We start from the raw sequence: 23,432 nt of genomic DNA on the forward strand, positions 1-23,432 counted from the left end.
AGTGCCTGGCAGAAAATAAATAATTGCTAACTCTTAACTATTGCTGTTTTTATCTTTATTATTATTATTACCATTCAGATAAAACAAAAAACTTGCCGCCAGATGGACACGCTGAGACTCACGGTGTCCCCTTTAAAATGCGGGGATTCTACACAGGAAATAAGACCAGCCAGTGCGCACCCCTCTTGCCCTGCATCACCCCTGCCAGCAAACCAGACACACACGGCCAGGCCCATCCCGTGCGGGGAGCATGAAGCGGCCTTGCAGATGCAGCCAGAGCCTCATGCTGGGGCCACAGCGCTGGGTCTGGTTGTACAAATCACCTTGGTTCTGGTCCCACAGAGGGATATTCTGTCTCTCGTCTGCACTGAGACAACACCTAACCAATGGGCAGACCCTGACGTCCAGTCTCCCAAACTCCTGCCACCAGCGCATTAAAGCACCCCAAGAGAAAAGGGCTCCGACATGAGGGGACGGCGCCTGCTCAAAGGAGGAGGGCAGGCAGGTGGCAGGATCCCTTCTCTCTGGCACCACAGAATGTCGCTCCATCTATATGCCTGGCTGCATGGTTATTAGGTTATTATTCCCCGCACCCTCAGCTGGCGGGAAGTTTCTTTCCTCAGCAGATCAAGGCGACGGGTCCAGAGATGAACACAGGGGATCGAGAACTTGGTCTTGCCGACCCATTTCCACGAAGTCATCACATCAAGAGGCGTGACTGGGGGGGTGGCGGGTGGAGGAAGGGAGGGCGTCTCCTGCACCCCACACTCGCTTCCCCGCCCCCGCTGATTATTTCCCCTTCATCTGTGCTTAAAATAGACTGAGTCCCACTGAAAATAACTGAGGAGATTAAATTAAATCAGGCCTGGCTCCGAGGCAGTTGCTAACATAACCATAAGCATTCACATCAGTGCAGCGGACAAAGGCAAAAATGTTTATTGAGTCCTGAATTTCCTTCCCTTGAAGTAGCTGAACCCTCAAGGGACAAAGCCCAATGAAAGCAACCTTCTCTCAGTCACCTCTTCATGAGGAAGCTGGTGCACAAGCCCGCGAGCTGGGTTCCCAGCAGGCATGTGTTCTTGCTGGCTGCTCCGAGACTGCCCCGTCTCCGGGGCCTCCCCTGGCTTCCCCGCAGCATCGCGACTGGCTGAGCATCACACCTGGTGCCCAGTTGGCTGATGGCTTCCGTCAGAGGGCAGAGAAGGGGTTGGCTGCCCAGCTCCGGGCTTGCCCAGACCTGCAGCACTCGGCTTTCCCACATACTCTTGATTACCTGAAAGGGGTGCAGAATTGACTGAGGAGCACACTTATCAGGGGCTGCTGGGAGTTCTTGCAGACAAGAAACTATTTGTCTCTGTCTCTGGACCATGAGAGTCCTTGGAAAGAGAGAATAATCACAGGCCATTTTTTCCAGCCTTTCCATCTGTGCCACCATTGCCGTGTTTAATCTGAAAATACAGAACTGACGGTAAACATTCACTAAACGCATGCTGTCAGAGCTAAGAGATTTTCACCTGGCAAAGTCTTTTGGTACCTCAGCCTCACTTAGAAACAAATCTGCATGTTCCCAGTGCCTTTGGGATCTCGACTAGATGCACCTGTCAACGCCATAGCTGCCATGTCCCTCAAACCTAATGCAAAACCAAATTACTTCCAAAAGGGAAAGACTAGGGTCGGGTGAATGCCTTGGATGGAAATTTTAATCCAGTGAAGTAACCCCTTTTATGCCACACGCCATGTGCAATGGCAATCCTGGAATTGGCAAAGCCGTCAGGTAGAACGAGATTAAATGGGAAGACAGCCAGGATGCAGAGGCCACATCAGAGCCCTAAGAGACAGTCATCTGAGGCCTTAGTGCTGGGGAGGGGGGCAGGGTGGAGGGGGGGCAGGTTGGAGAAGGGACCTGCCATTCTGACTGTAAAATCACCACAATTTGCAAACCCAGGCAGGAGACACATCATTTTCCTGGGAGGGATGACTCATGGACAAAATGTACCTTGCTTTTCTTTTCTTTTCTTTGGCTGAATGGGAGGCAGGTAGGCTGGCTTTTCTGGGGAGAGACTAAGACCCCAGGCATTGTTCGCATGCTGCTGGCTGGTACAGGCTCACAGCTGGAACTGCCCGTGGACGCCAAGCTCCGGGCGGGAGAGGCACAGGCCTGCCAGGGCCAAGCCGGCAGCAGGGCCTGCAGAAAAAGCTGCCCCAGGGGGACGAGTCTTTCAGGTCAAACAGCTCAGGATGCAGGTTGGAGGGCTTTGTCCAGCTCCCAGCCCTAATCAAAAGTCCCCTCTTCCCCTGGGCCGCTCCTGCACTCTAACTGCAGCCTTATTCAAGCAACACCCTCTGAGGGCCCACCGCCAGGAAGCTTGGCCTCCATCAACACCCTTCACACTTCTGACCTGGTGTGCGGTTCACAGCTTCTAAACAAGAGGGGTGATTAGCCGGCCAGGTGGCTGAATTGGGCAAATGTGGCCAAATTGAAAGTTTTTCTTTATCCTTGGTTGTCTCTGGAAACTGGTCAGGACAGGAAAATGTTTGTTCAAAAGGGATGTATGAGTCATAGCCAGCTTTGTACAGAAACTCAGCCATGGCCAATGTGCCTTAGTGGTTTCATGGCTGGGCAACACTGCTGGAGGGAAAAGCACCAAGGGGAAGGTGGGGGCCAGGCCCTGGTCCTGATGCCCTGAGTGACCCTCTGCACAGCCTGGTTGGTGGCCCCTGGGAGCTCCCTGCTGCCTACTGTCACATCTGCTTAGCGCCACCCTCCTCTATAAGACCCCACCCTTCAGCCACTGTGGACTGGGCCAGAGGGGACACGTGAGCCCCTATGAGCTCTGGATTCAGCCTGCCCCACTAGAAAGGTGACACGGAGAGAGACAACTGCAGACTGGTTGGGGGCCACGTGTTATGCATGTGGAGAAAGCCTGACTTGCTGTGGGAAGGACCGAGGGCAGCAGCAGCGTGTGGAAAGAAGAGAGGGGTATGGAAAGCTGGTCTCTGCTCCTAGTTGTTTCTATGGCCCAGAGCATCCCTGCCCTAGCGTTCCAGCAGACGCTCCATGTTTCTCTGGATAACTCCAGGAGTGGTTGGAGTTGGGATTTATCTCGTATGACCCCAACCACGCCACGCAGTCACCTCCCCGCTCTAGGCCTTGGTTGTCATACATGTGACAAGGAGGTTTGGACCCCAGTGAGGTTTCCCTCTCTGGCCCAGAGTCTCCTCATGGGTGACAGAGAAGGTGCAGCTCTACTTAAGGGAGCATCACCCCAAATAAGATATCACCTATAGGCTACTTCTGTGTGAACTCATTTGAGAATCACTGGACCAGGCCTCAGCCATGTGCAGAGCTCGCCTAGGATCTGACTGTATTGTCAGTGTCCTGAGAGGGGACCCCTGATGGGCACCTGCCATCAGCTTCCTCTGAAGTGACTCTCCAGGCAAGGAAACACTAGCTGGAAAGGCGACTCGGAGTTCACACAGGTCAAGTGCCTTAATGTGAGTTTGCAGATGAGGAAAGGGAAACCTGGGGAGGTTAAGTGGTGAGGTCTGAGGTCGGGGTTCCCAGCAAGTCCTCAAGGCCAAGGTCCTCAGCTTCACAGGCTCGGTGGCACGCACACGCACACCCTGAGCCTGTAATTCTGCAGCTCATTCTGCGCTGTGTTCTTGGGTAGCGCCTGGTGGGTGTGGTGGAGGGACAACAAAGGAAATGCATCTGGGTCAGATTTTCCAGGGTGGGGCTGTGTCCCCTGTGGTGGCAGGCATGTTGGAGAGAGTTAGTGCTTCAAAGTGAGGCACTGCCTGGCCCTGAAATGTGACTGGAACAAAAGTCTAGCAGAATAACCGCCTTCCAATTTACTAAGCCTCAGTTAGTCCCAAGAGTCAAAGCCAATTGCTGGACTCCAAAGCCGAATCACTTCACTGTCCTGTGAACAGCCCCCCAAGCCTCTCTTCCTGGGGTTTAGTCCTTGAAAGTGCGCAGAGATTGTTTCTCAAAACATATTGGCAACCCTCATGAGCCACAAGGTCTGAGAGTAAGAGTCCCTGCTGTCTTGGGGGAGCTGAGGGTCATCAGAGCAGCTGGGGTTTAGCAAGAAGCACCACGCCTGACTCTGTTCTCACATGCACACAGCTGCCCTTTCTGGGCCAGATGTTTACCTACAAGAGTGCTCCCGTGGGCAGCCCCCTAGGCACCCTGCAAAACGAAGGTGGCAACGTGTACCTGAAGAAGTATGCTCCCCCAGACGCTGCACCCCCATGCCAGCAGCGGGGGGCTACAGGCAGGGACATCAAGGACAGAGATGTCAGGAGTGTGTTCTCCAGAGCAAGAGCCCACTCAGCTTCCCCTCCCGGCTGGGTGCTGGGTGAGGCAGGCATTTCTTCGGATTACATCCCCCGCCTCTGTGGGGTCTAAATTGATGAAGCGGCACTTTCCTTCCTGCAACTTTTCCCCAATTCAGCACCCAACCTCGCAAAGTTTTAGAGGAAGTTTGCCTTGCATCTGTTCTTGCTACGTTATTCTAGGGGGAAAAAAAAAAAAAAAACAACGCCTACCTTGGTTTCAGAAGGGACCCTGACTGTCTTTAATTACGCACAAACCTTGCATCAATTGCTGAGGAGAATGGGTGGTAAAGCACAAGGCTGTTCTCAGTAAAAGAGCCCCCGTGGGGGACGCTGTCCCCCGGCTTCCCGCAGGGGCCGTTCTGCACTCTATTCAGAGGGGGATATTTTAGAACAACCCCAGGAGCTGACTTATCTCGTATTTTCTCTAAATCTGCATTCCTTCCAAGTGGCAATGCCGGGGGTGGGGGGTAGGGGGGAGGTGGGGGGGGGAGACAGGGGATGAACTCAGGCTGACGTGCTCTGCACCATCTTGATGCCAAAAACCAGAGTGTGTGTCAACACAGTAACGGGAGCTTCTTGGGCTAAACACTGAAAAACAACAAGAAATCTGGGGGCTATCAGAGTACCTTAGTATTGGAAGGGGCCATGAGGCAGCACCTGCCTCTGCCAGCTTTTTAGATGGACCTCTCTCTCCCACCCACCCTTGCTGAGAGAATGAATCGAGGGAGGAAAATCCACTGCTTTTATTGGGGGACATTTCTGCGCTCAAGGTCTCCACCCTTTTAGAGTGCCCCCAAAGGGCATTCATCTGTTATTTGTTTCCTTTTCCATCCTGATCCCCTAATGTCTCTCCCCTCCACCCCCACCAAAGAGTTAAGAAGAAGGTTCCGTAAAGAGATTAAACAGACCTTTGCAAGCTTCTAAGCGAGTCCTCACTTGGCTAATGCATTTCTTTTCTAGAAGAAGATCAAGTTCCTCGCAATAATTTCATGGTAATTAATCTCATGCTTAAATGATAATCCTATAATTAGAAGTAATTAAAACTCTGCACAAGAATGACCTGCTCAGTCAATGTCCACGTCCCTGTATGCTAATGAGGTAATCTGGGAAAGAAACCCCAGCTGTAATGTCTCTCCTCTTTCTGGGGATCAGGCACGCAAAGCCCCGCTTCAGGCAAGCTTCTGCAAAGCAGGGATCACCGCCATCACCATGACAGGTGACCGAGACCCCTGTAAAGAACTCCAGGGGCTTGAGCTCATCTTCAGCAAGACAAGGAGAAGTTATTTTGAGCTTGGCTCCCAGGTATCCCAAGACAAGGACCAACACTGCATTAAGGACATGACAGTGGCCAATCTCCGCTCTGGTGCCAGCCTTGCTGCCTCCTGCTGACCTCCCACGAAGCACCCAGCTTGGAGAGACACGTGGGCCTCATCCGCAGGAGCACCCATGGGGTGGGTGTGCTGCTGTCCAGCACACGCCCATCAGTCAGCTCTGCACAGATGCTGAGGATGGTGCCGCGGTCAGGATGTGAACTGAGACAGCTCCCCAAGAAGGCGAGACCATGCCCTGGGCTGGTATGTGCTCCCCTGAGGGATCCCAGAAGTCACAAGGCTTCACGAATGAGGCTCAACCAGGGTCATGTTAACTGGCTCCAGATTTAGAGCTAAAGTGGGAAGCAGTTCTTGGATTAGGGAGTTAGGGGCGCAGTATAAACCTGAGGAAACTCGCTGAGCCCACCAGCACCCTCTCATGGACATACGTGAGGCGTAAACTCAAGGCCCTGGGCCACCTCCAGAGGTAAGATGCGTCCCCCCTCTGTCCCCCCCCCACCCCCGGTCCTCCAAGGGCTGGTGGCCCCGCCGAGGGAGACCAGCACATAAATACATAAGTGGGGTCACACTGTCACTGTGATGAAGGCCCGGGGAGACCGTGGCTCAATTCAGGCAGAGCCCAGAGGGCTAGGAGCTAGGAGAGGCTCCGCAGGGTAGCTGGAGTGGGGTGTTAAACCGGTGGGGGCGGGGGGAAGGCTTAAAGGAGCCAAGGGGCAGAAGCAACCTGCTCGCTGGGTAGACCCAGGTGGCTGTCAAAGAGTGGGAGTCGGAGGGACAAGACAGGGAGGCAGGCGAGATCCCGCTGATGACCAGGTCACAGACACAGGACACTGAGCTTCAGGAATGTTCCATCAGGGGAGACGACAGAGCAGGTGAATCCACCGAAAACACACCAGGCGTCTCAGGGGGAACAAGCGTTGGCATGCAGCAAGGTTCGAGCGCACTTCTGGTGCGTGTTCACGGCTGTATTTTTAGCACAGAGGAAGTTCCTGGTTTCATTTGGGAAGGATGTGCCTGGAGGTGAAGGCGAGGCAGGCAGCCGGGAGACTGAGCACACGCAAGTAGTGAGCCAAGGCCAGTGGGGGCAGGCTGGGAAGGCCGCGGCCGGGTCGCCGTCAGGCCAACTCACGCACAATCGGACACAGCCTGAGGGGGTGTCTTTCCGGCCTCCCTCGCCCACTTCAGCTTCTCCCTTCAAGGCAGGGGAGGTGTCAGCAGGTTCCTTGCTGCCATTTTTATTTCCAGCCTTCATCCAAACCCTGGAACATGGAGGCTCAGGGGACGTGACCAAAGACGCCCCTCCCACAACAGTGTTGTGGGCCCGGCAGAGAGTGGCCTCAACTATGACTCACAGGATGGACACATGAAGTTACAGTCACGTGAATGAAAGTGTGGTGACCCCTGTGCTAAGGGAGACAGGGCCGAGACTGGCACGTCGCCTGCTGGGTGACCTCGGGCAGGGCACAAGCTCTTCCAGCAGTTTCCTCAGTTATAAGAGATGATGACAGGGCCTCCCCGGTGGCGCAGCGGTTGAGCGCTGGGCTGCGAAGCTGCCCGCGGCCTCTGTGGCGCCGGTTCGATCCCCGGCTGCTCCCCGACCACCGGAGGAGGGTCCCACGTCCTGCCGCCCGCTGCTCCCCTCAGCAGTGTACTTCGGTCCTTCTGCCTGCTCTGCTCCCCGCTCTGGCTCTGGTGAATTCTCTCACCCTCCCGCGCTTCTGACTGTACCCAGTGCATGTATAAACAAAACAAACAAACAAATAAATAAAACATGCCTCTATTAAAAAAAAAAAAAAAAGTAGTGCAAAAAAAAAAAAAAAAAAAAAAAAAAAGAGATGATGACAGCACTTTCCTCAAAGGGTTGTGGGGACGAAATAACCTACAGCAAAGTGTCTAATCAGGGCCTGGTGCATGGAGGGAGCTTAACCAAAGCTGGCTTCTCTGCTCACAGAACCTGGCACTCAGAATGACAGTGGCCTCTCTGGCTTGCTCGCAGGCCTCCATGCCCACAGCTGTGCCCTGTGTTTGGGCAGGCTGGCTGTCCCTGGGCACCCCATGGGGTGCTCTGATGCTGGTCCTGGGGGGTCTCTCCTGCCCTGTGTGGTCCTCACAGCAAGCATCCAAGTGTTGTAGCAGCTGGAATCAAAAGACCCAGCCTGATGGTGCCCAGTGTTCTGGGGGTCTGGTTGGTTTGAAAATTTGCAAACCAACAGGAAAGCGAAAAGAACATTTCAATGAACACCAATCTCCCCTTCCCCAAGACCCACTGGTCATGCATGTTTGCCACACACGTGTTCTCTGCATCTGTGTTTTGTTTCTGCTGAACCATTGGGAAGGAAGCTGCAGTCATCGTAAAATTTCCCCCTAAACTATTTCAGCACCCCGTCCCCTCCCCGCCCCCAAGTCACAGTCCCATCCTCACCCAGCAGTTTCACAGGACACAGAAACAACTAAACTACAGTTCAGATTGGACTGCACCCCAGGCCCTCCGCATCCAAGGAGGGTCCCTTCATGGTTTTGTGGGACCCAGGACCCCATCTGGGTGACAGAGGCCACGTGCTTGTCTTGTCCTGCTAAGTTTCTTTAGTCCAGAGCAGTCCCACTGATTATTTAGTTTTACACAACACAGATTTCTGCAAAGTCTTGGCCAGTATTCAAGCAGGTGGCTGGACTGGTCTGCTTCCTCTCTGCTCATGATGGGATCCAGGTTCTGCAGTTTTGGCAAGAACCCTTGACAGGCGACACGGGGTGCTATCCTCGCCTCCCCTGGGGGGTGAACCTCTTCAGTGGGGGCATGATGGGGAGGCTGTCTGGTCACTGGGCATGGATATCAGGAAATCACAGAGTCCAAGTGACAGTGTTTGATTATTCACCTTAGTGGGATGTCACCTAAGTATCTAAAAACCTCAATAAAATCCTGAGCCGTATTCAGTGGCTCCCTTCTTCCTAGGGATATGGGCACACTAATTCTAAAACTCCAAGGAATTGGGCATAGCCAACAAGCGAACACACTGACGTCCCCAGGAGCTGGGCTGCTTCTCAAGGGAGGAAGGGTGAAGCCAGGGAAGTGGGGAGAGGACCTGGATCAGGATCAGAGTAAAATCGCTGAGACATGTAAATGAGTGACAAGATAAAAAAATAAATAAATAAATTCCCACCTGTGTCATTGAAAGCTTCGACGCAAGTAATACCCAGGAGCACTGAGCTCCCCCAGAACCCCACCTAGGATTATTATCCTTATTTCCCACTAAAAAATATCCCCAGGGCTCCTCATAGACAGGAGGAGAGGAAGGTGAGTCTGTGGGTGGGTGGGTCAGGGCCAGTTCAATTGGCTCCAACTGGACACATTGAACAACCTGAACTTTAAAAAAAGACAGTAAAAAAAAAAAAAAAAAAAAGAACGAACCATAAGTGCAAATTGCTACTTTAAAAAATGGAGAGGGAGAGAAAGGGAAAGGCTTTCTTTCAGGTGAATGCCAGCTAAAGAACTTAGAGAAATGACAGAATTAGAAAATCACCATTTTGCGCCATCACTGAGTCACGGATTAGGGCTCACCACGAAGACTGAAACTGGGGGGTGAAATGTTGACCAGTTTCCAAGTACAGGCTCCTCAGAATCACAAACAGGGAGGGAGCCTTCGCGGGGAAGGGGTCTGATGGAAATACCTTCACCAGGTGACGGGAACGTGGCATCGCTGACCACGGGCCGCCTGAATACACTTGCGGGCATGTTTCTCCCTGACGCCCTCTCTCCATCCAAACCCAAAGGGCCGGTTTCATCAGCTGACACACTCCTGGGCTCCTGAGCTGGATCCAAGCCACACTCAACATTGCACAGAAATCACCTCCAGCTTATACCTTTTCCTTTCAGCAAGTAGCGGATCCCACTCCCTCTTGCCGAGGGCTCCAGACTGCCTTGTCTGATCCACAGGCCAGTCTGCCATTGGGAAAAGCACCCCTAACTCAGCTCTGTTCCCAGCACCAAGGGGAGGTTTGCTATGACCCTGGGAGTGACATGGGGCGCTCTGGTCAGGACGCTGATGCTCTGTCCTTGTTGGAAACAGCCACCTGCAACTTAAAATCCCCCAGTTTGAAAGTGAAGTTTTTCACTCGGCACTGACACTCTGGCTTCTAAGGCTGTGCCTTCAGTCAATGGATCATTGCAGCCCTAATCTCCTGAAAATGGAAAAAATTTCCCTGCAGCACTCCTGCCATGAACTCAAAATTCCCAGAATCCTGAACCTCATGGGTTTCCTGGATTCACCGTGTGTCCTTCCTGAAACTCTCCCTGCCCCCCACTGTCACTTCCAAGGTAAGCTTCCCCTGGCAGGTGAGACTCTCCAGGCCCTGGCAGGTGGACAGCCACCTGCTTACCACCCTGCCATGCCTTTTCATGTCCCCCGGGGCCACACACCCCACAGTAAGGCCCAGGTCTTCATCACCTTAGTGTATCAAGGAGCAGCAGAGAAAAATATAAAAGTATGATTAAATGATCAGAAGGATGAAAGAATGATCATGATACAAAGCGGAGTCTCCCTCTTTTGACGCTAGCAAATACACTGTTATGTTATAAGATGGAAGGACAGATGGAAGGAATATTATTGTTTCAGCCACAACATGAGGGCAAGTCTCAAAGCTGAGCTGGTGAGACAGGGCACCCCCGAATCCCACGCAGCCCTAGAGGCAAACAGAGGAGGTACTGAGCATCCCAAGCCCGGCCCCGCAGGAGGCGCTCCCTCCCCCTACCCCAGGGGACCCTTTCAGAGCTTCCAGCTCCACACCAAATTAACAGCCCCAAGTGGTTGAGAAAATTAGACTCTCCTGCAGAATCCTCTGCTTGTGCGAGAGAGGTGCTTGTGGAACCGCTGTAAAGCACACGGTATTTTTTCCACTTACTTACAACATTAAATTGAAAATTTGTTCCGAGGGAATTTTTTTTTAACCACTTCTCCAAATCAAATTAAAAAAAGCACAGGAATGTAGAAAACCTATTAAGAACACATATTGAGAGGAAAAAAAAAATGACGTGCTGCTAACATCAGCATCGCTGTCCACAGGCTAGAAAATGAAAACGCACCATGAAAACAGAGGCCTTTCCATGCAGCTGCATCCGCTGAGAAAGCAGGATGGTCTCTGGTTTCAAAAGGTGATTTCCACCCCAAAGCAGGAGTCTGTGGGAGTGTCTATTGGACTTTGGGAATTATTTTCAGTCTGAGCCATTCTGCACAGGTAACTACCAGCTCAGGTCTGGATTGCATTTTCCAAGAAATCACCTGCCTTGGCCCCTGTGTGCTGCTGGCAGGGGTCACCTTGGATAGCGGTGTCCTCCTGGAGCCAGGCTGCTTCCCACATCCTGGGAAGCCTCTACTGGGGCTCTTCCCGCTGCCTCCACCCTTCCCCTTAGCAACCTGAGCACCCCCATCCCCATGGCAAGCTCAGTAACCTTTAGCTGCTGCTGCGATCATTGTATTATTAAATGACCACTGAACTCCTATGCTTAGGCCAGCGCTCTGTCTGTTCAATAAGCATGAGATGGATTCGAAGGGACTGGACCTAGATTGTGGCTGTAAGTGATGCCGGCTGCCTTTCACACATGCAAAGCTTGTGTCCAACCCGGAGAAGGGTGTTTTCCCTGATGTGAGCCCACAATTGTGAATCAAGGTGAGCTGTGCACAGTGATGAGGCACCTGGCCTATGGGCCCTGAGAGGACACAGCTTGCCATCCCCACACAAAGGGGCCCATCATCCTTTCTGTCCTACCTGTGTCCCTGGTGTCACCCGCTGTGGCCCTCTGTGTGTGCAGTTCACATCTGCCAGACCTGGGGCATCCCAGGAGAGGCTGGCAAGCCCAGGCAGCACCATGCGTTGCTGCTTTTATTACAGAGAAGGCAGGACCAGCACGGGCAGGTGTGCCGTGCTGTGTTCGAAGCACAAAGCCTAACAGCTGGACTTTGAAAATCTCAGCCTGGGCTTTCTTTCCTTACGGTGAGCTGCAAGGCCCACAATCAGGCTTGGACTGTTCACCTGCTGTAGCTAATATAATGGCAACAGCAGTAGCTTTTGCTACTAAAGCTAAGGGGAGAGATGAGGCTGTTTAGCTCGTAGCCATTCTACTTCATTCTTCTCTGTCCTCGCAACCCACTGAGGCTGCGTGCATGCTAACTTTTTCCTAAACAGCATGCTTCCTGCCCCCAGACACGACTTTGACAATGGAGGAGGCTTGCAGAAAAGAGAAACAAAGGCGAGGATGCCACATGTGACCGGCACATGGCCAAGTTCATGGCTGTCAGCCAGAGAGAGACAGGCAGCCGCCATATAATGGAAGGAAGGGCGGGCGAGGGTCATGGTCCCTAAGGAAAAGGTGCAGGAGGTGTGGTGGTGAGGGCATGAAAGAACTTCTCCAAAGTGCAAAAAGTCGAAGGGGAGTTTGTCCACCAGAGTGATTTTACCCACAACTTGATCTTGACCATGAGCCACATCTGGCTGGTTTCATAGGGTTAGTGGGAGGTCAGATATGTTGACTCCTCGAAACATCTCAAAATCCTTCGATGGGTCCTAGCTCTTACCTGGGAGGACAGTTCTGAGTAAAAAACTTGCCAATTTTTTCAAAGAAAAAAAATGCAAGGATGTTTTGAAAAGTAAGCATTCCCTGCCTTTCCTCTTAAACAGATCCTTCCAGTCTTTTGGCTACACCTTCTATAGTCACAGAAAAATAACACTAAGGTCAGTCTCCTAGTTTTCTGACTGCTTAACATTCCTCAGCACAGATGCAAACAATACCTTGGCTGCTCACATGAAAACGAACTCCCTTGTCAAAGGAGAGCGAGGAGGAGGTAGAGCGTGAGTTGTAAGGGAGGGGACAAGCCACACGGGTGTTTGGGGATGCAGGTCCCAGGGGCACAGGCCGGTCCTGGGGCAGTGGCTGCCAGAACAACTTGACAGGGATTCTCGTGTTCCTAAGGTACATTTGTGGGAGCCAGACAGAGCCCCAAGGAGGGCATGTGGGCGCAGGGCAGGGAGCTCTACACCAGGCAGTGGGGTTGCAGATCCTAGGTCAGAAGCTCCAGGCCTGGAGTCAAAATGGCTTGGTTCCAACCCTTGCTCCCCGCTTACTCTGAGACACTGCAAGCTTCCTAATAGCTCTGTGCCTCAGTTTCCTCTTCTGGATTGAGGCTGATAACTGAGTGACTGTGAGGACTCAATAAATCAGTATGTGAAGTACTGAGCACTGGGCCTCACAGAGGAAGGGTGAGCACTTGGGGCCTGGCGCCACGGGACACCTGGATCAGCTCTCCACCTCCACTGGCCCCTGTTCCTCTCTTAGCAACAGCATTTCAATTAACTGGCTTCGCTGTCCTGGTCACCCAGGGTGGGACCCCCAGCAGTGCAGGGGGGTCATGACCCGCTCAGGGGTCATGACGTGGGTTGACACTCGAATATCTGGGAATTCAACGCACAGACCTGTCTCCTGGGAAAGATGCTAATGGGAAGCAGTGGTCCCCATCTCGGAGACCCGACAAACCCTGTGTCCATGCTGGCCGAGAAGTCGCGAGCCTCCCACCTCCACGAGTGAGCTTACCTGTGACGTGGAGCTTTTCCTCAGTGACCTCGGCCTTCAGGTAGATTCGGCCCCTCTTCTCGGTGTGGTCCATGCCACAGAGGCTGGGCACGTTGATCACACACTGTTTGTGCACATTCATGTCACAGGCTGCGAAGGGAGAGCCAGGGGTGAGGTGGGCATATGGGCCCGAGCTGCCACCTCCCTCAGTGTTTTGGTGCAGGAAGAGAAGTGCAAACGAGCCACCCTCCAACTCGATACTTCGTTATAATATTTTTGGTGACATAAAGAACTGTTAGCAGATGTCCCTTCCAGCACAGGCTTCCTGTGAGTGGCAATAGCCTTAAAATACCCGCACCATATTTGTACAGTCGTAAATGAAGCCAGATACCCCTGGCATGGTCTTCTGCGAACGCTGCGATTTAACGGTACACAAAATCCACACAGGTACATGCACACCGAGCACGGATGGGTGAACGTTTTATGTCCCTGGGGGCAAACGGGCCCACATTAAACACAGGGTACTTTTTGCCAAGGAATTTCTTATCGCCTTTCTGAGCTCAACCCTCAGACTGAGAATCTGTGGGTTGAATATAGGAAATTCATGAGATTTTCCTTTCCCTTGCTAACTGTATTTTCAAGAAGGCTTAAGTACATGGCTTTTGTTTTGTTTTGTTTTAAAACTTGTGTTTGATATTTTAAACCCGTCTTCAAATATTTAAATATTATTGCAAGTACAACAAATACAAGGCTGGCAGGATAATCCATTCCTCACCAGCTGACGTGATGTGGGGGAGGCGGGGAGAGGGTAACAAGAGATCAGTTGTATTGAGGGGAGTCAGAGAAACCCTACAATCCTGTGCCCCAAATACAAAGGGGAACCTCTGTGGAGGAGTCCCAGCTCTCGGTCATTGTGGCCGCAGGGCCCCAGGGGGACAGTGGCTACCAGGGTCCTCGCCAACCCTTGCTGGATGGACACAAGGTTGGGTGTGATCTTTCAGTGAAGCTCGAATCATTTGGGAGTTTCACATGAAGTCAACCGCAAAAGGCACCAGGTCTAACGTTGCCTGCTCTGGTTCAACACTGAAGGCTGGGGGACGGGCACGGGCAAAGAGCAACTAGTTGATTCACAAATGTGTATTCTGCTGGGGTTTCTGTTTGCAATGCTGGCTGTACAAACACTCAGGTACCTTGATCCAGCCGACAGACTCTTGAAAGAGCGCTACTGACATGACTTGGTTGCATCAAATCCTATCTTTTGGTGTCTGGGAAGAATTTGCAACTTAAGGGAAAGAAATGTCACAGGTGCTGCAAAGGGTGTGGGTGACAGGGACCGAGGAGAAGGTGGGCTTGGCTGTCGTCTTGACTTGCTGGCTCTGAGGTGGCCCTTTGACCTTGGGAAGCTCATTCGAGGTCTCTGACTCCTTCTCCTATTCTACAAACTAAGAGGTTGACCTAGTCAAGTGACTGCTAAGTTGTTTTTCCACCAATCACGACTGTACACAGTATTATAACCATATAAGGTTATTTCATAACCCTATAAGGTTTATTATAATTCTTATATTAAAAATATAAATATTAAATATTATATATGATTCCTGTAAGGGTAGAGAAAGAGGTTTCCTTTCTGCAGATGTCAAGGAAGGGGTGGTGTTTGGTGTCCCCCTGTTCATTTTCCTGCTCCTTCCAGGAAGGAGCCCAAACAGTCACCCCAGAAGCTTCACCTCAAAAAATTTTAAATAAAACAAAACAAAATGCCCTGGTCCAGGTCAGTGTTTTTCACAATTCTTTAATAATGGAGCCCATTTTTCAAATGAAATCTTAATATCCAAACCAGATGGGGGTTATTTTATTAGTATAAACTTAGCTAATACATTCAAATTTATACCATTTGGTTATTATAAAGACATTCATGGCTAACCAGGAGGGCCCTCAGATCCAAACAAAATTTTAAATCCTGCTGTTAGGGATACTAAGGTCTCCATTCAGCCTCAATATCTCATTTACTTCTGTATTTTGTTAACATAGCGTCACCGCCCAAGTCCCTGACTCCACAGAAGAGCAGGCACCGGCTCCATGGCCGGCAGCCGCACTAAGTAAGGGTGCTGGGAGAGCCCGAGGGCAGAGCCTGCCCCGAGAACAAAGATGGCTCTACCAAGTCACCACACTCCTCTCCAGCTTCTCCAGGTGGAAGGTGTTAACACACTTGAATACTTTTGTTCCAAGTTGTAAAGCAGTTAAAAGCACATTTATTAAACATTTTAATTTATGATATATTTTTTAAAGATGTATTTATTTATGCATACAAGAACTGGGGTACAGGCCAGGGGTGTGGGGGGTGAGAGGATTCACTAGAGACAAAGTGGGGAGCAGAACAGGCAGATTGACTAAAATACACTGCTGAGGGGAGCAGCGGGTGAGTCAGGAGAGGTCTGCTGCACCATGTGGGTAGCTCCCTGGCCAGGGATCGAACTCGTGCTACAGTGGCTGCGGATAGCTTCATAGGTTGCATCTTAACCCCTTGCGCCACCAGGGAGGCCCTTATGATATTTTGAGAGATAAAAACTGATGACTTGTGACAATTATTTTAATTTCCTTATATATAAGTGAAACTTTGTTTGTTTTTGGCTATTTTAAATGCCTTCTCTAGTAACTGCTTTTTTAGACTTTTATAGTAAATAAGTAGCATGCAGGGCCTTCCTGTTGGCACAATGGGTTAAGTACAGCAGTATGAAGCAATCCACAGCTTCTGCAGCATGAGTTCGATCCCCAACTGTCCAGGAAGCTACCCACATGGAGCAGCAGACCTCTCCTGTCTTGTCCGCTGCTCTCTCAGCAGTGTACTTTGGTCAATCTGCCTGTTCTGCTCCCCACTCTGTCTCTGGTGAATACTCTCACCCCCAACACCTCTGGCCTGTACCCCAGCTCTTGTATGCATAAATAAATAAATCTTTTTTTGAAAAAAGTAGCATGCAATTTAAAATGATGGTCAGCATTGATTTCTTATATTTTCTTCTAGATAACAATAACAGAGTGAAGCTGATAGCTGATGCTGTTATCCTAGGGTCAGATTATATTAATGCTAGCTATGTTTCTGTAAGTTGCCATTTTTATGAATGTTGTATTTTTTATAAAACCTATTATTCTTACAACTATTAAAAATAATGTCATGATAAAAAAAAAAAAGCACATTTACACATGCACTTAGAAGCTGCACTTGCAGGACCTCTTGGATGATCAGAGGTTTCATTAGGTTACTCAGTTCTAAGGTTAAGATGCTGCTTAGGCTAGAAGAACCCTTGTGTTCTGAGAAACAATCCATTTTGTCTACAAAGGGCATGTATTCTGACCTTCATATATGATCTTTACTCCATAGGATACACACAGGAAGGTTTTTGGCCATAAAAGAAGCTACGGCTGAACAGCAGCAGGCTGGGTGCTTCCATCACACTTCCCTGTCTACTAGAAAAACAAGGTTCAGGTGATGACCTTTGCATATCCTAACATGGAAATTATCATTTAGAGAAACCAATAAAAGGAGAAATCTTACAAGGATGATAAAGCAAGGAGTTTCCATAGCTGGTTTTCTTCCTCTGGGTGTTGGATGGAGGGGTGCAGAACAAAAAAGGAGCATGGAAAAGAGCTGAAGTTGTCAGGGGTGGGGGGCGGGGGGGCTGCAGTAGTTTCATCTCTGGGAAACTGATCTGTCTGTGAATGTGCAAGATGAGTGAACTTCCATGAGATGCCATGCTGGTTTTTATTTTCATTGTGGTTTCAGTTTTAGGGAGAGCCTGCTGGATTTTTCCACAGTCCACCCACTAATTAGAGACATGGGTTGATAATGACTATGCTTGCGTAGCTTATTTTGAAGCCTCCCCAAATGTGGAATCTGGAGGTGGAGAGGCTTCTTTGAACACATGGCATTTGCTTAGGGGTTTGACTAGCCTGCATTTTACAGTGATTGAATATCTCTACCACAAAAAAAAAGTGACAGCGCCAATTTCATTTATAAATTGGGTGCTTTTTTGGGTACATAATGAGGCAATTAAGTCTTTTCATAAACCAAGACTTCAACAGTGGATTCTACACTTCTTCAGTCTGTTATACATCAGGACCAATTCTCTCTATGGCTGAGAGGGTGTTGAAGAGGTTACTGAACCTGAAGGGCTCTGTCATCCCCAGACAGAAGCCGCAGAACCTTGGCATCTACCGGAAAAGCAAGCTTACTTACTGTCACACTTCATCCCTTGGTGGATGAGCCCGTACAGCAGTGACCCGCAGTGATCACAGAAGGTGGGGCTTCCATAGGTGTGGATCTTAAACTTGTGCTTGCTCCTGGGGTCCTGGGGAGAGAAGAAGCACATTGTTCATGCCACTCATGAAAGGAGCACATCCGGGGACTACACCTTCTTATGCCCCGTGTGATGGCTTGCTATGCGCTGTTCTCTGAGGTCAGGCATTGGTGCATGCCTGGTAATGCGATGACTTCACGTTTTAACAGGCTGCCCACTCTGGGCTGTGTTAACACCTCTTCAGGGGCATAACTTGCATGTACCAGGTCTGTCCCCAAGGCAACCACGTTTGGATCCACAGACACCAAAGCCCTCAAGGGTAAGCTCAATGTTGACACCTGGGGTCCCCCGTGGCCAGTCCAGGTGGCAGCACAGAATATGCACAAATTCAGGGAGTACATCTGACCCAAGCTGAATGACCCTGGATCTACTCAAGGGAGTTTAGCTCATCTTCATTTGGTCAAGGTTTCCAGAAAGACCATGCACAGTAAGACCAAACAGGTACCCAAGCTGACAAGGACAACTTCCCAACTCTGCATTATTTCCAAAGCATTAGCATGCGTTTGCACAGGGAAACTCCAGTATAATCAGATGGAAATTGAAATGCACTGAAAATAAACTTCGAGCAGCCCCCTGCTGCAATTCCATTACCTTCTCTAGCACACCATAGAAATTAACGAAGGTACTAGATAGCTTCTCTTCAATTCACAGATAGAGTATAGATAGGAAGTAATGATTATGTCCAGCAGACCACAGTGATTATAGAACATGGATTCTGGAGTCAGACGGCCTGAGTTCAATCCCAGTTCTGCTACTTCCAGAAACATGACCTTGGACAAATCACGTGTGCTTGTCTCCTCTATACACTGAGAAATCAACAGCATCCATCTCATGTGGTTGTTAGGGGGACAAAAGTCAAGCTTAGCAAAGTGCTTCAAATGCCAGGAAATGCCTCTGTTTCTTGGACCTCTGTTAATATGTAAACACAAAGGGGTGGACGAAGAGGTCTTTATGTCCTCCTTATACTATGAAACAGGACCCTTCCTTGTTAAATCCCACCTCCTGAATCAGGTTCTGTGGTCTGTCGGCTGTAACTAATTCAGCTACATCTTCCTAATTCAGGGAGATGACAGAGGAGCAGGGCTTGGTGACCAAGAGCTCCATTTCAGATGTTAAACCTGAGAAGTTCTGCAGTTTAGTGTTTCTCAAATGCAAAGATATTCTAGGTTTTGACTTTCTAAGAGCACCATCTAGGTGCTGATGGTGTCGGGGGCACTCCAAATGTTGATTTTGACTATATAATTCAACTTCCGGTCGACTTTGGAAACATAAAATGTAATCCATGTACATAAACAGCAATGAATTATGGTTCCTTTCTAAAGACATGCATTTTAAGATTCTGGAATGTTTCAATCATATGGAATAGTATGAAGAAGAGTAAAGTGAAGACTCATCCATTCACATAAGTACCACCAAGACGTGCTAGTGCTAGCAGTGAGTCCAATGTCATGATATAATTGTTTTTTATTTAATAAAGTTGTATTTATTTACCACTGATTTACAAAGCATACAAATCTGGGGGGTATATCTTCACCTCCCTGTGTGCGATAAGCCTCACCTCACCCATCACCAAAGTTCTAGTGGCCCTTCCCACCCTGAGGTCTATGTCCTCTACCTTCCCGCCCTTCTAATCACCTTATTTTCCAGAGTCTGAGAGTTATTTGTGTTATGATTTCTTAGTTTGTTTGGGTTAATATTTCACATATGAGAGAAAACATCCAATAATTGTCTTTCCCTTTCTGACTAGTGTAGTCACCTTGAGTTCTGTGCATCTTGTCACAAAGGCAAGATTCCATCTCATAGCTGAGTAGTATTCCACTTAGTACAAATACCAACATTTCTTTATCTAGCTTCTGTCAGTGGGTTGACTGTCTTGGCTAGGGTGAATAAAGTTATGAATACAGGAGGGCATGCATCTCTTTGAAGTAGTTTTTGCATTTTTCAGAAAAATACCTAGAAGTGGTATTGCTGGATCATATGCTATTTCCATTTTTAGACTTTTAAGGAATGTCCACACCACTTTCTACAGAAGTTACACCAATTTATGTTTCCACCAACTCATGATCATTTTTATCCTCATTCTACAGAGAAGCTAGTGACTGTCGGCTCAAGTTATTGGTATCAGAGATGATCTGTAACCAGCACCTGTGTCCTTAACTATGATTCCCACCCAAGAGCTTTCAGAAATCCACCTAGAATGAAGTTGTGGCTCCTATTTTATTTTTATATTTGTGGCACTTTTTTAAAAACAAGTCTACTACCTAGTGTGTAAATAAAGTTTTATTGGAACATAGCCTTGCTCATTCATTTTCCTACTTCCTCTGGCTACAACAGCAGAGTTGGAGAGAGGTTGCATGGCCCTCAAATCCTGAAAGAGTTACTATCTACTCCTTACAGAAAAAGTTTGGCAGCTACTGCTTGTTTGGGGTGGTGATTTTTGCAGGCTGATCCCTGCACAGCACTGACACCATCTGACTGTATTAGAGAGGGAATTAGTTAGCCCTTCTCAATGCCAGCTGAAGCACAAAGTCCAAGGGTGAGGCTCAAAACCTATATTTCAACAAATTCTGCAGATGCCCCTAATAATGGCAGCACACTGAGTGATGGGAATCACTGTTTTAGAAGGTTCTTTATTTAGTAGGTGACTAAATTGGTGCTTGGTGCATCGATGTGTAAAGGAGTATTTTTGAGGCAGGTCACTCAGTTACTCTCTGGATTTCCCTCAGGGTGTGAAACATCAGCACACTCCTTGAGAGATCACTTTCCTTGAAGTAGCAGCTGTGAACATGGTCTGGTGTGGGCTCAGCCTCCCACCATCAAAGCAGCTCACCAAGCCCCAATATCCCAGGATGTTAAGGCAGAATGTGCAGGGACCAGGCCAGGCTCAGCAACAATGGAAAGCTTCCATGTCAAGAGGGAAGGTGGTGTCCTAACACATGAAGGGCAGATAGGATGCTGGAGGAGAGGAGTCAGCCAGCTTCCCCTGCAGAAGCATGGCACCAACAAACAGCACTAAGTAAATACCCAATGTCTGCCACATGCAGCTCTACAAAGCTGGGGTGAACCAGGCAGCTCTGGGGCAGTGGTCCTGCTGGTCGGTTGTCACATATGTCTTGAATGACATGGTGCATGGGCAACTTGCTTCACTTTTCAGGAAAACCTAAGTCTTACTCATCCAGTGCCCATATGGTATTTTCAGCTCGAACCATTTTTAGGTGTAGGAAGAGAGGAAACCATTGCTTCCTCCTCCTGTACAAGGTTGGAGAACAACCAAGTCTTGGGATTCTCACAGCCCCAAATCACGTCAGTGACTAAGGATCGTGCCTATGATAACTTGATGATGGTGATGAGGATGATGATGGTGGTAATTGGTGATGACATCACCACCTGTTTGTTGATAATTTGGGGGTGGGTGATTTACACTAACCAAGAGCTTTTTAGTAGAAAGAACATTCATCAGGTTTCTGAATTCCCATGCTCTGAGTTGACACAAACAATGACTTGGGAAAGTCATGGCACTTATTTGTAAAGCAGAGATAAAACTATTCTGCCTAAGTTGTAACTCGGTGGTGAGCTGAGCCTGGGAAACAAATGAAGAAGTTCCTTGCAACCTGAAAATCCCTAGGCAAATAGGAGATTATTGCAATTACATCATCCTTGCAAGTAAACTTCGGGTATGCAAGGTTTCCCAAGAATATGCCAATGACGTGGGTCTGAAAGAAAAGGAAGAGGAGGATTAGTAGTTTCAGTCCTCAAGCTGGTGGGACGAGAGGCCAAGTAGGCAAGGCAGCAGGGACCTTTCTCTGTGGCCCCCAGCTCTGTCCCTCTCCCTGAGACTGACCTTGCCAGGCAAACACCTACACCAAGTGGTATGTTGTGAAACTGCCTGCCCATCCTGCCTTCCTGGGCACTGTCTCCACCATGTGGAAGTCCATGCCCCTCACCACAGGGATGGAAGGCAGGAATGTGGAAACACTTTCCCAGTCTATTTTTGTCTTATCCCATCTGAGAAAAGAAATCACAGTGCAAGGTAAGAAGCTGGGACTTGTGGCCTGAGAGCACAGCTGTGGGAAGACAGTCCCCAGGCTCCATTCCTGTCACCAACCACCAAATAGCAGTGCATTTGACTTCTCATGTGGAGCCTGAAGGGGTTCGATTGACCAGCATCTTTAAAGTGGTATTTCAAGGAGCTCTACAGGTCAGGAGGTGCCTGCAGGCAGCTGAAGACGAGAGAAGACAAGAGCAGAAGAAGAGGTCACTGCTAAAATACAAGTTCAAAAACAACTGGACCAGAGGATGTCTTTGATTCCATCTTGCTTTAAAAAAAAAACAAAAACTTATTTTTATTTTGAAATAATTTAAGACTCACAGGAATTTGCAAAAATAGTACAGACTGTTCCCGTTTCGTCTTTGCCCAGCCTTCTCCAGCGCTAATGTCGCACATAACCACAGTACGTGAGCAGTACCAGGACATTGATAAGGCTAGAATACCATTAAGTAAACTACAGACTTCAGGGTTTCCCGTGTATAATTCCAATGTATCTATTTTTACTGTACAGCTTATGAATTAAATACACTGCTTACTGCTTGGCCGATGCAGTACTGTTTGCCGGGTAAATACCACTAATTCAAGCAGAACAGTGCTAAAGGAGCATCTATTGTTTGCTCATCAGATATATGACTGGCTGGATCTCATGTGACAAGGTGGTGGGAGGATGAGTCTAAAGATCTCTCTGAAACATAGAATCAGAATGCTTTTCTCTAAGTAAAGGAAACACATGCTGTTTCTAAAACTTTCTGACCAGGTTTTCCTAACAAAATCATTTCAAGGCATGGGTTGGCTGAAGGCTTACCCCAAAACGTATGGTGCCAGTGAGGGACCAGGGGTCATTAAGAGGCGTGGTGTTAGTTATAGGTTTTGAGTGATGTTTGTAACCTGGACGGAAAGACAAGGGAAGACACAGGACACAAAAGCCTGGATTGTCCCCTGCTGGCCCAAGAGCAGACCTTGTGACAATTGGCAAGTGATTTGCACAAATGAATTCTGTGGTGTCCCAGGAAGTTCTGTGTGGCCGTGGGGTGCGGGCGGGGCTGAATCTCAGGTGTGCTTGGGTGTAAGCCAATCTTCTCAGGTTGTGAGAGAAGCATTTGATGGGCAGGGCCTCAGGGTTCCTATTTTACATCTGTCAATCTAACATCCAACTCTTGACTTGGGGGATCTCCAATGGACACCTTGGTCTTGCTTATTTTGCACTGACTGTTCCTTCTCTGCAGTGTAACCACCGGAGGGCAAGACCCCACCTGCTGAAACAACTAAAAAGGCAACAAAGGAGGCTCCTTCCTCACCACATGTCAGCACCAAATAAGAATTTTCTTCTGGGCCTCTCCGGTGGTGCAGCGGTTGAGTGCTGGGTTGCGAAGCTGCCCGCAGCCTCTGTGGCGCCGGTTCGATCCCCGGCTGCTCCCCGGCCACCGGAGGAGGGTCCCACATGGCGCGCAGACCTCTCCTGCCGCCCGCTGCTCCCCTCAGCAGTGTCCTTCGGTCCTTCTGCCTGCTCTGCTCCCCGCTCTGGCTCTGGTGGATTCTCTCACCCTCCCGCTCTTCTGACTGTACCCAGTGCTTGTATAAATAAATAAATAAATAAATAAATCTTTAAAAAAAAAAAAAAAAAAGGAATTTTCTTCTGACCTTCCAGAACATTTTGTTTTTTATACACCATGTGTCACATTCTGCCACTCATGATAGTTTTTGTTCTATCTACTTCCTCTTTCATTTATTTTCATCTTTATTATCCTCCCTCAACTCCAGGAGCACCCCCACACCTTCCAGGATAGACTTATAGTCTTAAA

General features: G+C 49.2%; 1 protein-coding gene across 1 annotated transcript in view; it reads right to left on the reverse strand.

Annotated features, from left to right (window-relative positions):
* Positions 1–23,432, reverse strand: part of PRKCA (protein kinase C alpha) — a 339,371-nt gene that overhangs the window by 95,520 nt on the left and 220,419 nt on the right. The window contains exons 4-5 of the mRNA XM_037493515.2: positions 17,462–17,573; positions 13,252–13,380 (exon numbers count right to left, since the gene is read on the reverse strand). Of these exons, the coding sequence (XP_037349412.2) occupies positions 13,252–13,380; positions 17,462–17,573 (241 nt within the window). The remainder of the gene's footprint in view (positions 1–13,251; positions 13,381–17,461; positions 17,574–23,432) is intronic.

Source organism: Talpa occidentalis, unplaced genomic scaffold (genome assembly GCF_014898055.3).
Source record: "Talpa occidentalis isolate TD23 unplaced genomic scaffold, MPIMG_talOcc4v2.1 talOcc4.7, whole genome shotgun sequence".
Taxonomy (NCBI): domain Eukaryota; kingdom Metazoa; phylum Chordata; class Mammalia; order Eulipotyphla; family Talpidae; genus Talpa; species Talpa occidentalis.